This window comes from Populus nigra, chromosome 3 (assembly GCF_951802175.1).
Source record: "Populus nigra chromosome 3, ddPopNigr1.1, whole genome shotgun sequence".
NCBI lineage: Eukaryota > Viridiplantae > Streptophyta > Magnoliopsida > Malpighiales > Salicaceae > Populus > Populus nigra.
The window spans coordinates 2,233,150-2,247,419 of NC_084854.1; the positions used below are offsets into that span (position 1 = coordinate 2,233,150).

The 14,270-nt window shown below is 37.9% G+C and overlaps 3 protein-coding genes across 3 annotated transcripts; 1 reads left to right on the top strand and 2 right to left on the bottom strand.

Annotated features, from left to right (window-relative positions):
• The first annotated feature begins 53 nt into the window (after window positions 1-53).
• LOC133689590 (adenine nucleotide transporter BT1, chloroplastic/mitochondrial-like) lies at window positions 54-3,500 on the top strand. Its single transcript, XM_062109502.1, has 3 exons — window positions 54-1,052; window positions 2,525-2,686; window positions 2,768-3,500. The coding sequence occupies exons 1-3, from the start codon at window positions 549-551 to the stop codon at window positions 3,239-3,241; spliced, it is 1,140 nt and encodes a 379-aa protein (XP_061965486.1). The 5' UTR covers window positions 54-548; the 3' UTR covers window positions 3,242-3,500.
• Window positions 3,501-3,829: 329 nt separating this feature from the next.
• On the bottom strand, window positions 3,830-6,113 carry LOC133689591 (uncharacterized protein At2g34160-like). The gene is made up of 5 exons (XM_062109503.1): window positions 5,827-6,113; window positions 5,207-5,255; window positions 4,799-4,861; window positions 4,641-4,705; window positions 3,830-4,125 (listed from the first exon to the last, which is right to left on the bottom strand). Exons 1-5 carry the CDS (start codon window positions 5,968-5,970, stop codon window positions 4,033-4,035), a joined length of 414 nt encoding a protein of 137 aa, XP_061965487.1. The 5' UTR covers window positions 5,971-6,113; the 3' UTR covers window positions 3,830-4,032.
• A 1,003-nt stretch (window positions 6,114-7,116) lies between these two features.
• On the bottom strand, window positions 7,117-14,102 carry LOC133689604 (cellulose synthase A catalytic subunit 1 [UDP-forming]). The gene is made up of 14 exons (XM_062109528.1): window positions 13,802-14,102; window positions 12,771-12,966; window positions 12,499-12,677; window positions 11,851-11,971; window positions 11,578-11,764; window positions 11,133-11,399; window positions 10,695-11,040; window positions 10,377-10,514; window positions 10,152-10,277; window positions 9,648-9,860; window positions 9,291-9,555; window positions 8,728-8,924; window positions 8,221-8,571; window positions 7,117-8,127 (listed from the first exon to the last, which is right to left on the bottom strand). The coding sequence occupies exons 1-14, from the start codon at window positions 13,880-13,882 to the stop codon at window positions 7,540-7,542; spliced, it is 3,255 nt and encodes a 1,084-aa protein (XP_061965512.1). The 5' UTR covers window positions 13,883-14,102; the 3' UTR covers window positions 7,117-7,539.
• Between the last annotated feature and the right edge of the window lie 168 nt (window positions 14,103-14,270).

The following is a 14,270-nucleotide window of genomic DNA, read 5'->3' on the forward strand; positions in this document are numbered from 1 at the left end:
AAATTACCAAAATACACAAGCAAACGTAAAAGAAGAAGAAGAGAAAAAAAGGGGACAAAATCTTTGAATAGGAAGAGACTCCCTATGACAACAGTCTTCCCCATCACTACCCTTTGCCAACAACACAAAAACCTAACTCCACTCCGCCTTGAAAGCCCCTACTCTATATTATATAAATCAAACCCGAGCAACACAACAAACATTATAGAGAGGGAAGCAAAGAAAGAGAAGGAGAGAGATTCACCAACCCCTCCTCTCTCTCTTTCTAGTTACATTATTTGCTTTCTTCTTGCTCAAAGATCTTGCCTTTCCCTTTTCTTGTTTTCACTGTCACCTCTCTCTCTCTCTCTCTCTCTTGGTTTCTTCAAAAAAAAAAAAAAGTCTCAGTTCTTTTTTTGCAATTTTGCCTTGTACCTATTATTAAAAAATGGATTTGTTAGATGCCCATTTGCTCAAAATCCAATCTTTTCCTGTCTAAAACGTCCGTTTTTGGACTTTTGGGTGCTCATTAAAGCATATAAAAAAAGTTATTTACAAGGTTTTGATTCATGGCTAGGGGAGGAAACCAGCTGTTTGATGATAATAGAGATGGGTTTCTCTGGATTTCGGGTCTGGGGTCTCAATGGAATAGCTTTGAAGATGTGCAATATCTCCCCGCAGGAGGTCTTTTTGCAAGTGTTAATCAAATGGGTATGGGGGACAACGGCAGCCTAAAGTCTCTATACAATGATTTGTGTGTTAAGTACTTGTCATTTGTTGGGGTTCAAGAGGAGGAAGGGGTTCTGAAGAAGAAGAAGAAAGGTGGGCTTAAATTGAAGATTAAGATAAAAAATCCTTCATTAAGAAGGTTAATTAGTGGAGGGATAGCTGGGGCTATTTCAAGGACTGCGGTGGCTCCTTTGGAGACTATTAGGACTCATTTGATGGTGGGGAGTAGTGGACATAGTACTACTGAGGTTTTTAATAATATAATTCAGACTGATGGATGGAAAGGGTTGTTTAGAGGCAATTTTGTTAACGTGATTCGTGTTGCGCCTAGCAAGGCCATTGAGGTAATGAAATTTCTCTTTGGTTTATGTTTTATTCACTGTGAAAGAGATGGTGTTGTGGTTAAATTGATTGTTTGATGTGAGTTTTGTTGGTTTAGTTGATTGGTTTTGTTCATTATTTGATGGCTAGCAATTTTTTTGGACTGGTTTGTGTTTTGCAGTCTTGTAATTGAGGGGCTGAAGGAAGTTTTGTGCTTACTGTAGGCATTTATTGTTTTTCTCTCCTTTCTGTTTTCTTGATGTAATCCATTTTGTTTGTTTCTTGTTCATTGATGGTTTATATGTTTTTCTGAGTGTCAACATCGATGATTAGTTCGCACAGTTTTTCTGCTTTATTCTGGTTGCAAATTGCCTCGCCATTGATAACTTTTCGGTTCGGCTATGAATTGTTTTGATGATGTTATATGGTTGAAGCATGAATGTCCATGGTCAATACTTATTAGCTACCTTTTTTTTGTTTATTGCAGTGAATTTAGAATTCAGGTTTTTTAGAGTTTAATTGGAATGAAAGTTTTAATACAAGTATGAAATTGAAAATAGTAACGTGGAATCAAAACTGATTTTGAGATTACAGATGCACAATGAATAAGAATTTGTAAACCGATAGGTTTGATGAATATAAATGTTTCAAATGGTGGTTCCTTGCTTATATAACAATAATCTACCTTTCATTTTTTTCTCAAAAGAAGAGGCTATATTTTCGCAATTATGCAATTATCTCTAACACATTGCTTGTGCACTAGCTGGATTGGTTTTGGTCTTGTCGATAGTACAGGTCCTTAAATTTTTATCTGATTTTGACCTTACATTCAATGCCTTCAGCTGCTCTTTCTTCTGTATTTCTTTTGCTTGAAAGATGTTGCATCTAATTTTCTATTAGTTCTTAAGTGTGTTATAAACCTTCAAGGGCCATCAACTAATGCCCATATGTTAGGATGAGGGTAAAATTGAGTGGATGAGTATAGGCTAGGATCCCCCTGTTTGACTGCCTCTTATACCTGATCACAGTCCAACTATGCACACCACCAAATAATTGCAGGGAAACTAATCATCTGTTTCAGATGAGTAGATATATTGCACCTTAGGAAAACTCCTGAGCAGCTTTAACAAATTTAGAATGCTAATACCCCTGTGAGCTAGGTGCCAGCATTTACCTGCCTGGCATAAGCTCTTCATTTGGATTGCACCTCACCTGGTAAACAAAGATTGATCTTGTCATCTACTGCATCTTTGTTTGAATTGTGAAATTAACAACCTTCTGCTTTCAAGAATGGACTTCAAACAAGTGACTGATAGATATCAGCCCTCTCTAGAACCGTCATTCTGTTAATTAACTCTGCCTTTTACAGTCTCCTTTGTCCCCTTTTATTTTAAATTAGAGAAGGAAAAATAAGTCATGCAACTTCTGCATATTCAAAGCAACATCCCAGTTCAAGGTATCTAATCTTGCTTGTAACTGGCTTCTGTGTCTGCAGCTTTTTGCATATGATACGGTAAACAAGAAGTTGTCCCCTGCACCTGGGGAGCAGCCAAAACTTCCAATTCCTGCGTCATTAATTGCCGGGGCATGTGCTGGGGTGAGCTCTACTTTGTGCACATACCCGCTTGAGTTGGTCAAGACACGATTAACTATACAGGTGTGTGCAAAACCTAAACCAGAAACTGAAATCTTGTGTGAATGCTGTTCTTTATCTCATAGGGTCTGATGTATTTTGCAGAGAGGTGTTTATAATGGTATAGTAGATGCATTCTTAAAAATTCTCCGTGAAGAGGGCCCTGGAGAACTCTACAGAGGTCTTGCCCCCAGCCTTATTGGAGTTATTCCATATGCTGCAGCAAATTACTTTGCATATGACACGTTACGGAAAGCCTATCGAAAAATTCTTAAGCAAGAGAAGATTGGCAACATTGAAACTCTTCTAATCGGATCTGCTGCTGGTGCCATATCAAGTAGTGCAACTTTCCCTCTTGAAGTCGCCCGCAAGCACATGCAGGTAGGAGCTCTCAGCGGAAGACAAGTATACAAGAATGTGATCCATGCCCTGGCTAGCATATTGGAACAAGAAGGCATCCAGGGGTTATATAAAGGGCTGGGACCCAGTTGCATGAAGTTGGTTCCTGCTGCTGGGATATCTTTCATGTGCTATGAAGCATGCAAAAAGATACTTGTAGAGGATGAGGAAGAAGCATGAAAGGAGCAAATGACTCGAGCGTTTTTCTGTCAAAGCAAAAGGGAAAATTGAGATAGTAGTAATTTTTATTTATACCAAGTTAATTTATCTTGGGTTTTTGTCTCCGTTGAGGTTTTCATTTTTGGTTTAGGAAACGGTCCCACAAAGTTGTTTGGGAAGTTAGAAAACATGAATCGCCTTTGTTTTTACCCTTTTTCCTGGTTTTACCAAATCGATCGGACATTTGCATTTTGAAAAATGTTATTTTATTGGATTGCCACTCTGAACTCTTGGTAGATTAACCTATTCCCACCCTTTTATGCAACTCAGACGCGAGCGGCAAGGTGAGTTCTGACATTTCCACATCCTTGTAGACTCGTTGGAGGAAAGAAACGGAAACATGCAGTCTAATTGACCTCGAAATGAGCATTCCGTGCCGGATTTGACCATGAATCCATCGACCTGCAGTGCCAGGCCAAACCAAGTAAAACGTATTCTTCTCCTCTTTTACTCGTGAGAGAAACTCAACATCGACTTGACCATGAAAATAAGTAAAAAGGGCTTCTCGGTTTTTATGTCCAGATGTGATGTGCCAATATGGCCAGCTAGTAAAAGAAACCAGGTTCGTGCTCCACCAGGGATATATAACTTGGAAACAAATTTGAATTTGCAAAGGCATTGTTATTACAAAAACTCCTAGAAGAAATATCATCACAGCTACTAAACTTAATAGTTCCAATCTAAGATAGGCAGGTTACAGGTGTCCATAATAAAGGAACTCAAGAGAACAAGCTAAATTCATCCTTTCAAGTTCAGTTCTGCTCCTCTGCCTCCGCGGCTTCCTCTGCAGCAGCAGCAGCCATCAACTCATCAAACTTTTCTGTCTTCCCTAGCAATATTTCAATCTGCAAGAGAAAAAATCTGAATAGTCAAGTCTTTCAATCTCTAAAAAACAACTAGTTATTGACTAGGAATGAAGGGCAATTTGCTCAGATCAGTACAATACTACACAGGAGGGTTCCCTCAGGAGGCCTCATAACAGTGCAGATTCGATCAATTTGAACTATAAGCAACGTCTCTAGACTGATGATTAGATCTACATCCCCTGCCGTCTATAGCAATTGATGAAAATAGATATGGCAAAACCCTATTCACATCGCATACTCTTATCTTGTAAATTGAAGTTTAGACCGTGCTCCATCTTCTAAAACAAACCTAGAAATGCATATGCTTATATGTAGTGAGTTGTTTCTTGTAAAAGATATTGATGCTAACAATCCTTGGTTTTCCAAAGAGAGCAATGCAGATACAATTCCAAATTGAAGGTTGGTTAAATCTTTATCTGAAAGGATTCTATCTGCTGTCTTCCCAACAGCATATCTGACAGGTGGTCCAACAAAAGGTTATACTGATGATTTACCTTTGCTTTTGGAACAGGACGCCCTCCTGTTTCTTCCCTCATGTCAACTGTGGAAGTCATTATCTCTGAACATACACACAACACATAATAAGTGATCAAGCTCTCAACAACAGCTAAAAAAGTAAGGGAAAAAAATTAGAAGAGAATAGAAATCTCACTTTTCTCAACGGCAAGTCCATTGTTCTTCAAGATCTCAGCAATGGTAACAACAGTGGCTATAGCTGTACATGTAACAACGTGAATATCAAATTCAACAACCTCTCAAATAACAAGAAATATGACACTAAACTACTAGTTTGACTATATTGCAGCAGTGGCTATAAATTTCACACGAGCGACATAGTATGACTATATTGCGATGCAATTCCATCTTATTTTTTGTGACTAAATAGTGAGTGGTCATATCAGACTCCATTTATAACAAGCCAAGTTAAAAAATAAATCCCCCAGCTCACAATTAGATAAATCAGCACTTAAAACGGAATTCAACAGAAATTACAATTCAACAGACCCATTGTAAAAAACAAATAAATGCACTCCTCAGATGACAGCTAAAGAAACTATACCCATCCCAAGAGCAGAGAGCTCCACTTCATTGTGCTGTTGCATGTACCTCTGCAAAAATTCAACCATCACCAACCATTAAACAGCTAAACAAATCACAAACACAAATACATACCCTTCTTCAGTTGATAAAATCCATTTTCCTTCTCTCTACCGAGCTAAAATTACAAAACCCTCATCCAAACTAAGCATACGAACACGAATCAGTAACAAAATCAAAAGATCCAGCCATATTTTCATTAAAAAAAAACTAATTCTAACGCAATATTATGGACTAATACACAAGCTTCCCTTCATTTATTTTCTCATCCACAATTTCCCCAGCAACAAAACAGAGCCAAGAAAAAAATCCTAAATAGAAAAACCCAAGATAAAAGAATAAAACAGGACCCACCCATGTCCATAACAGCAACAAATCCCTAAAATCAGTTAAAACATGAAAAAATAATTTAAAACACCCTAAACAAACCCAACGAAAAAAAGCAGAGATCTAATTAATTCATTAAACCATCCAAAAAAACACAAAGCTGAATTTTGTTTCCTCTACAACTAATAAATAGAAAGCCAAAAAAAAAGAGACTCGTTTAGAAAATAGGTTGAAAGGGGGAGGGTTTGGTAATACCTTGGCGAGATTAACGTAGAAGAAAAGAGGTTTTTTGGTGTTAGAAACTTGGATTCTGTTCTTCTTGTTATTGGCTAAATCTGTTGTTGCTGCTGCTGCTGCTGCTATGTTTAAGTTGTTAACACCCTCTGTGATTACTTCCATTGCTGCTTACACTGTTTTACTAGATAGAGAAAAACCCTAATTTCACTTTCTCTTCCCAAATATCTCTCTCACACACACACTTTCTTTCTTTTTGTCTATAAATAGTCAAAAACCCTTGACACCGAAGATTTGCTGTTTCTACTCCGCCTTAACTAGGGGTTTTCATTCGGGAATGTGTTTGCATCATACGGTGTCGTTTTCTTCACAAGGTTTGCCCCAAGCCCACCCATTCTTTATCGAGCTTTATTTCAGGCCCAGGTTCTATTCAGGCCCAAAACAAAATGAAAAGGGGAGAGAGAAATTAAAAAAACAAATTGAGCTTGGTGAGGATAATTTTATTATTTTATTGGGTTCATATGTTATTTTTTGCTCTCCTGTTTCTCTCCTCAAAATAAATTTATGAAATAAATATTAGTAGTTAGTTACTTATTAAATTTAGATTTATTATTTTATTTAATAAATTATAATAACTTATAAGGTATTGTAAAATTATATTAACCACTTGAAATTTTGAAAATATTACAAAAACTCCATTTTATACTGAAAACACCTTTAATGTTAATGCCAAGGGAATGGTTCAAAAATATGAAAAAAATTAAATACAAAAAGGAGTTTTATAATATTTATTTAAATTTGAATAAGGTTTTTATAACATCTTAAAAAATTGATCACTATATTTTTATGACATTTAAAAAACAAATTATAATCAAATTAAAAAACAAATTTTATTTAAAAATTGTTTGGTAATACAATGCCAAATGTTTATTTATTTATTTATTAAAATAATGTTTTTTAACAGTTTTTTTTTTAATATTAATGAAATCACCGCATCACAACACTTTATCGTTCTCTAATCATCCTTTTAAAAGCTTTATCCTTTAGATGTTTTAATAATCCCAGCCAAGATAAGGTTTGTAGGTATCAATTAGGGCATGAACACTCAAATGACAAATCATCCTGTTTAATCCACCATCTGTTGCTAGCTTTAATCCTGACTGAGGTAATTGGCATCTTCTGTATTAGACTCCTAATTAGGAGGTTACGGATCATTAATTATTTGGAGCCAGCATGCATTCAATCATATAGTAAAGGAAATGAAATGCAATCTGGAACTCCTTCAGCAGTAGATTAAAATTCAAGAGCCAATTTGCAATCAGAGAGTTCTGTGATAAATTAAAATTCCATGATAAGCAGTCTTACACATGGAAAGAATTTTTTAGCCAAGTACTTCTGGACAATGGATGCATATTTCTATAAACTTTTAACAAAAAAATAAGACCACCACAAAGCTGCACAACAATGGCATGAACAAACTTGAAAAGCCCAGAAGCACCTGCTCGTGTGGGGATGGATAGGAACACCTTTTGGTACAACAAAGATGATATAATGAAAGGGTTTTCTTCTTAAGTGTTTATGTCCTTCACTGTGCCTACCAACCAAGAAATACATCGTTCAGGCTAACCCTTTCTTCATAAATTAATTGACATCACTCAGTAGCTTGATTTCTTGTTATATACATGAGGGTAGGCTCTGAGAAGAGATGGCATGACAAAATGATCCCAAGACAATCTAGCAGTTGATTCCACATTGGCCATTTGCGGCAGCTTTTGTGGAGTCTGAGGTGAAGGGGTCGATGCGCACCCATAGCAAGGAGAAAATGGAGGCAAGGAGAATAGACCAGACGATGACAATTGTTGGCGTACGATTTTGCCGACCCAACAAACCCTTGAGGAAAGGATACAAATGGGCAATGACCCAAATAGCAAAGAAGAGCTTGCCAAAGAGAGGACCCCATGACTGGTATCCACTGTTTATGGCATAGGACACACCAGCCACAATACCCACCATGTTTAGTAAAATGACTGTGGTTGGAGGGATGAGAAGAGATGTCCATTTGAACACATAAAGCTCTGCAAAATCCCCATCTTCATCAGATGCCTTTGAAGTGACAGTGAAGTTGGTATCAATACCTGCAAGCACCTTCAAAAGTCCTTGAAAGACGGCAAAGAGATGAGCTGATGTACCACCGATGACCCAGAATTGTTCATTCCTCCACCAGTCTTCAATACCAACTCCACTCCATCTAAGCTCAAGTATTCCAGTAGTAAAAATGGAGATGAAAAGCAGAATGAACCACATGCTGGCATAGTTACTTATCTGAAAAGAAATTGTAGCAAAATTATTGGTTTGTTAATTAAGATCTGAATAGTATGATCAACTGGTACCAAAAGAAATGAAACTGTCACTTGCCTCAGGAATAATAAATTTTCCACTGACAAGGCAAACAGCGGGAAGTACACAGTAAGCAAGGAGTGGAAGAGAAGTTAGTGGGTACACGATGGTATTAATATATGCTAGCCTCTCCAAAAGCTTTAATCTTCCATTGTATCCATACCATATGGGGCAATGCCTGCTCAGTAAAATCTCAATAGATCCCAAGGCCCATCGAAGAACCTGGTTCAAACGATCAGAAAGATTGATAGGAGCAGACCCCTTGAATGCTGGGCGAGGAGGCATGCAATAGATTGATATCCAACCACGAGCATGCATCTTGAACCCAGTCAAAATATCTTCTGTAACAGAACCATAGATCCATCCAATCTGGCAGATGACAAAAAGAATTAGCTAACATATAATAAACAAAACCTGACCGGATTAAGCAATTACTACTGAAGGACTGGTGTCACATCTGTATAGGAGTCTGGTGCTACTTTAGTGGCTGGCAGTTAGTCAGACAGACGATAAAGCAAGACTGACCTCTTTGCCCCATTCAGTCTTGTCTTCATATCCACAGCTAATAACATGGATAGCTTCTTTCAAAAGAGTCGCAGGATTGGTTGTCGGTGGAATGCCTCCCTGTTCCTGGAAGGTAGCTGCAATAAAAACTGGTGACTGACCAAAACGCTTTTCTAAACTCTTCTGCGACATAAGCAGTGACCTCTCATCATCATATCCTGCAAAAGAGAAGGAATGCAGTTAAAAGAAAACATGCTATGTAAACTTTTCTGTAATCATTTGTAGTTTCCACCACCAAGTTTAATCAAAATCATTATTAATCTCAAATTGGGTGTTCTGTAGTTTATCATTACCACATGGCATGAAATATAAGAATAAGGTTAGCATTGTCTAATGAAACTTGCATTGCTTTGTAAATAATTAATGTATATGACAAAATTCAAGGTAATCAAAATGTTAGTTACCAAGTATAAATGAGGACTGACCATGCTCCATCATAAACTAAACTACTGAGATGCAGTGCTAGTACAAGATATTAATTTAAAAGGACAGGTGAGAAAAAACAACTTCTTGCAGAAACCAACCTTCAACACCCTCCTCAATGTCCTCCATATTGAAAATGGGGACGGTGGATTCAGTTCTTTTCATTGCCCTCTTTTTGTCAATATACTTCTTATTACCCCCCCTTCCCTTCTTTCTTGAGCCACAACAACTCTTTACAATAATGTTTGGTTCCAAATCTTCCTCTGTCAAAACCGGATCATAACCATACAGGGCTTGCCGGTTGAAACAGCAACCAGTTCCAACATACACAGGACCCTGGATGCCGTCCAGACCCTTCAAGTTGATCTGCAAGATACAATGACAAAACATGAGCCATCCAATACAACATTGCACAGAAAGGAATATTTTCTAGAGTGATGATAAATCGACTGACTTACATCAAAGAACACAATATTGCGATTGGCATACCGATCATGCAAGTCAATGCCATCAAAACGTTGTGGGAACTGTATATAGCATGTCTTCTTTCCATAGGCAGGGTCCATCATGAAACACATGGCTTCTTTAAGAGCTTTGCTGTTATTGAAGTAGTGATCACAATCGACGTTCAGAAGATAGGCACCATTGGTCAGTACAGCTGAAACTCGAATCTACACAACATACAGACCAAGAAAGATGACATTTTGATTTTAGCACACAAATTGTGGTGCTCTAAGTCCTGAAAATCAATCATCTTGAACCAAACCATGGTACATGCAAATGCAAACTTCCATTTATTTAAGTGAAAAAAGAAAGAGGACAGAGAAGATAGATAAGCTGCTGCTTTTTGATATGCACAAAAAAATCAGCACTCAAATGGTACCATGACCTGTGATGAATAACAATGTATTTGAGAAATTGGAACAAGGGGTCAAATTATACAAGAGGTTAAGATGACAAACCAGTGCATTCATTGCTCCAGCTTTCTTGTGATGCTGGAATCCAGGTCTCTTTTCACGAGAAACATATACAAGACGAGGTAGCTCATTTCCATCTGTATCGAGCCCCCCGCTGTGACCTAAGAACACCTGCTCTCCACCATATGCCAGAAAGGGTAAATTGTAGGGGGGGGGGGGGGGGAACAAAAGCAAGGTGAGTATGAATACATGTAGGAAGGATTATAATACCTGGATCATTCCTGGGTGATCCCTGGGATTATTTCCAGGCCAAGGAGTTCCATCCTGCATTGTCCAGCCTTCTTCTGGCATCTTCTGAGCTTTGGCAACAAGAGCATTGATCCTCACCTTGAATTCTTCATATTCTCTCTGTGACACATAATTATACTCAATCTCATGTATAATGTTGAAAACAAGGAAAAGAACGCCACATATTATACTCAATCGCATGTATAGTGTTGAAAACAAGTAAAAGAACACTAGAACCCACTTAATCCATGTGAAAGACAGACAAAAGTTAGAGAGGGCATGCTTTTCTTCTTGACTCACCTTCATTGCTCGGCGCTCTTTCACAAAAGAAGGCTGTATCTTGTCCTTCAGATAATCAATCTTTTGGGCAAAATAAAACTCCGGGGCCCTAGGCTCAATATTGTGCTTCTTGCAGAAAGGCACCCATTTCCTTGCAAACTCCGCAGTTTCAGAAAGGGCTTCAAATGTCAACATAGCTGAACCATCATCTGAAACATAGCATGATACTTTGTCGACAGGGTAATCAACAGCAAGAATGGACAACACAGTGTTTGCTGTTACAATAGGAGGTTCTTTCATGGGATCCACTGTACTAACAAAGATGTCAATAGGAGCTAACTGTGATGGTTCTCCATCACGATCATATCTGCAAAAGATATAGAATGCAGTTAGTGAAGCAATAAGAAAAATTACTCCTTTAACCAAAATCTATTTACTGATACAATGCATTTAACTTACCTTAATGCTAGCCTGTCGAGGTAGGTCTCGCGATTGATAGGCATCCATTTTGGAAACTGATCCAGAAGCCATGACAAGGCAAACCAAATCTCACAGATAACAGATGTCAACCACAAACCGTATGCATCTTTCACAGGATGAGTTACACGATATTGTAAGAAGAATCCCAAAATAATAAGACGCAGAATGATTACAATACGATAAGGAGTCAGGTGAGATGAAGAAATGGGCACCACACGGCTCAAAGGTTGTCGAGCATCATCAGCCCTGTGACACAAAAAGTGAAATGCAGATACAAAACGGTTAATTGAGTGCATATGAGAAGATTAGTCCATGCTTTTAATAGAATCTGAAAACTAATCCATGCATCAACATGGGCAATTGTAAGTAATATGATTCAAGAGGAAGGAATGATGCAGGATAAATCTTGAAGAAGGGAACTCACATTTGAAGTTCATCTCCATTCGAACCAGTGCCTTCTATGTCCCCCTTTCCTTCAGGGTATCTGTTGGTCATCTGCATGATATTTTTGTCCTGTTTAAGCTTCCAACCTTCAACCCTCTCCTTCCAGTCAACATTGCCAAGGCCATAAGAATTCAAGTCCTTTGACGGATCCACAATTCTAACAAGAACTGTAGCAACAGGTAGCATGATGAACTCAAAGCCATACACACAAGAGAGTGAATTATAAATACTCAAAATCAGGCTGCTTGACTACCTGGCTGCCTTGGATCAATATAAGGGGATGAATTAACATTCCTTTCAGCAGGACCCAAAGGACCAGATGTAGTTCTTACAGATTGATTGTCGGGTGTAGCGCAAGGAATTTCACCAGAAACCTGAATACAGCACCCATATAAGCAGGATATTGCAAAAACAGCACACCTGACATTTATGTTTATTACTCGCTAAAAGGGGGACATGCCCCATAAATTCTCTTTTCCAGAGAGAAAGTGGACTTGTTGAATCAGTAGAAGTTTCAGTTTCAATTATATTTCTAGATAAGAAAACAAGAAAGACCCAACCTACAAGAAACTGGAAGCTCTCAAAGCACAAAACTTGTACTTGTAATACAAAGAATAGATTGTTAGGCATTGTGGTCTTACTTTGCAAACCTGTATGATGGGGCTTAAAAATGATCAAAGCATCAACAGTGATGCTTTGGTTAACCACAACCAAAACTGTGTTTGTGGTCTTGGACCACCACGCATCAATGCCCAAAACACCTTGATCGGACAAAGGTTTAAAATTCCATACGGAAATACAAAATAATGTGGGTAAGTAGAAACGTTTATTGTTATTCTATCTATTTTGCATTACCCAGAATGTGCATATAAATGAACCATAAATTGGTCAATCTGCATACCGGCTGCCCATTTGTGAGAAGGGGAATTGGTTGAGATTCATGTCTAGAGGATGAAGAAAGTTCTATATCTTCACCCTGCCACTGACGCCTTGCCTTGTCAATGCCTTGGGCATAATTGAACTCATTCTCTAGATCATCAACATCATCTTCATCCTCATCTCCATCCACTCGAGGACTCCCTGAAATATCCATAAAACCCCATCTGTTGATACATCACAGAACGACTGCATAACAGAATATAACCCAAAAGAAGAATGAACAAACAAGCTAACCTTTGTGCCTTCGATACCTAGTCTTACACTGAGGGCAAGACTGAGTCCCATCTTTTCGCTCGTACTCATAACAAGGACGGCAAACTGGGAAAGCACACTCATTGCAAGCAACAAAGATGTCGCCATCCTCTGTAACTCCAACATTATCCCCACAAATCTGGCAAGTTTGTCCATTCAAGTTTTTGAGGGGTTTGGGCTGCATTATTCCACAGAAAAACACTGATTAGCATCCAGAAAATAAATATATTATTTTCAATTGCCACGGCAACAAAATAACAGCTAGCAATGTTGGAAATTTACTGGCAAATTAAGTGAAGCAATCAAATCCAAAGCAAGGCACATTACGGGCCCGACATTCCACAAAAGAAAAAGGAAGCAAGATCAATTCACAGGGATTTAACACATGAATAAGATGAAATCAAGAAAATTAAACACGAGCTCTTTCTTCTTGACATACTAGACATTGGAATTGCTGCCCTTTTAACATTTTACATGACATAAGGAACCTGATATAGCTTAAAGCATTCAAGTGATCCCGAGTAGAAAATATAAACATTATCTGAAGCCACACGATCGGAATTGTCAGTTTATCATGGAATCCAGCTCAAAAATAAATAAATAAAAATTCCAAAACAACAGCTTCCTTAGACTTATAGAAGTAGATCTTATTTAAAATTGCCATTAAAAAAAAATTAAAAATCTCTCTGATGTAAACCACTACTGATCTTGGCAGACACTGTAATATCAAGAATAACAAATGGGGCCAAATCTCCTTAAAGGAATCAAGCTGAAATCAAGATCAAACTGGACACTCATGTTCACAACGACCAACAACTAGATCAGGTGATTGCTAGTCAACGTAACAAAACAAAGCAGAATTATAAAAATTAACAAAACCCCATCCAAAAAAATTCACTATCGCAAAATTCAACACTCGGATCCACACAAACACACAGAAATGCAACCAAAACAAATCAAACCCAGAGAACATAAATGAAGGAAAAAAAAAGCTTAAAGTAAAGAAGACAAACCGCACTATCCGAATCATGTCGAATCCGAACCAATTCATTCCTCCTGTAAGACCCAGCAACCATACCCGCATTTGCTTCCATCTTTTCTTTCTTCTCTCAAAGTCAATTCACACCCTCTTTTCTTAAAAGAAACATAGAGATAGGGCGATGGATCTGTGAGTGAAAAGGTAATGAGTACTGTGAGAGTCTTCGCCCACTCAATTCGCCATCTCTGTCTGCCTCTTCTTTCTCTTCTTGTGAGCTTGGTATTAGCAGGCTCTCTGTCTGTCTAGTGTCATGAGTGCTTCTGTTTTTTTATTATCTTCTTCTTTCATGTTTTTTTTTTATATATATATTATTATTATCCTTGTCTTTGTTTTCTTTTCTTTTCTTTTATGTAATGAAAAAAAAGGTTTCTCTTTCCCGCTTGGCTTGCCGTCCGATACAAGCAAGTCCAGCCTCACCTCGGCTTGCTGTCCTTTTAACTGTT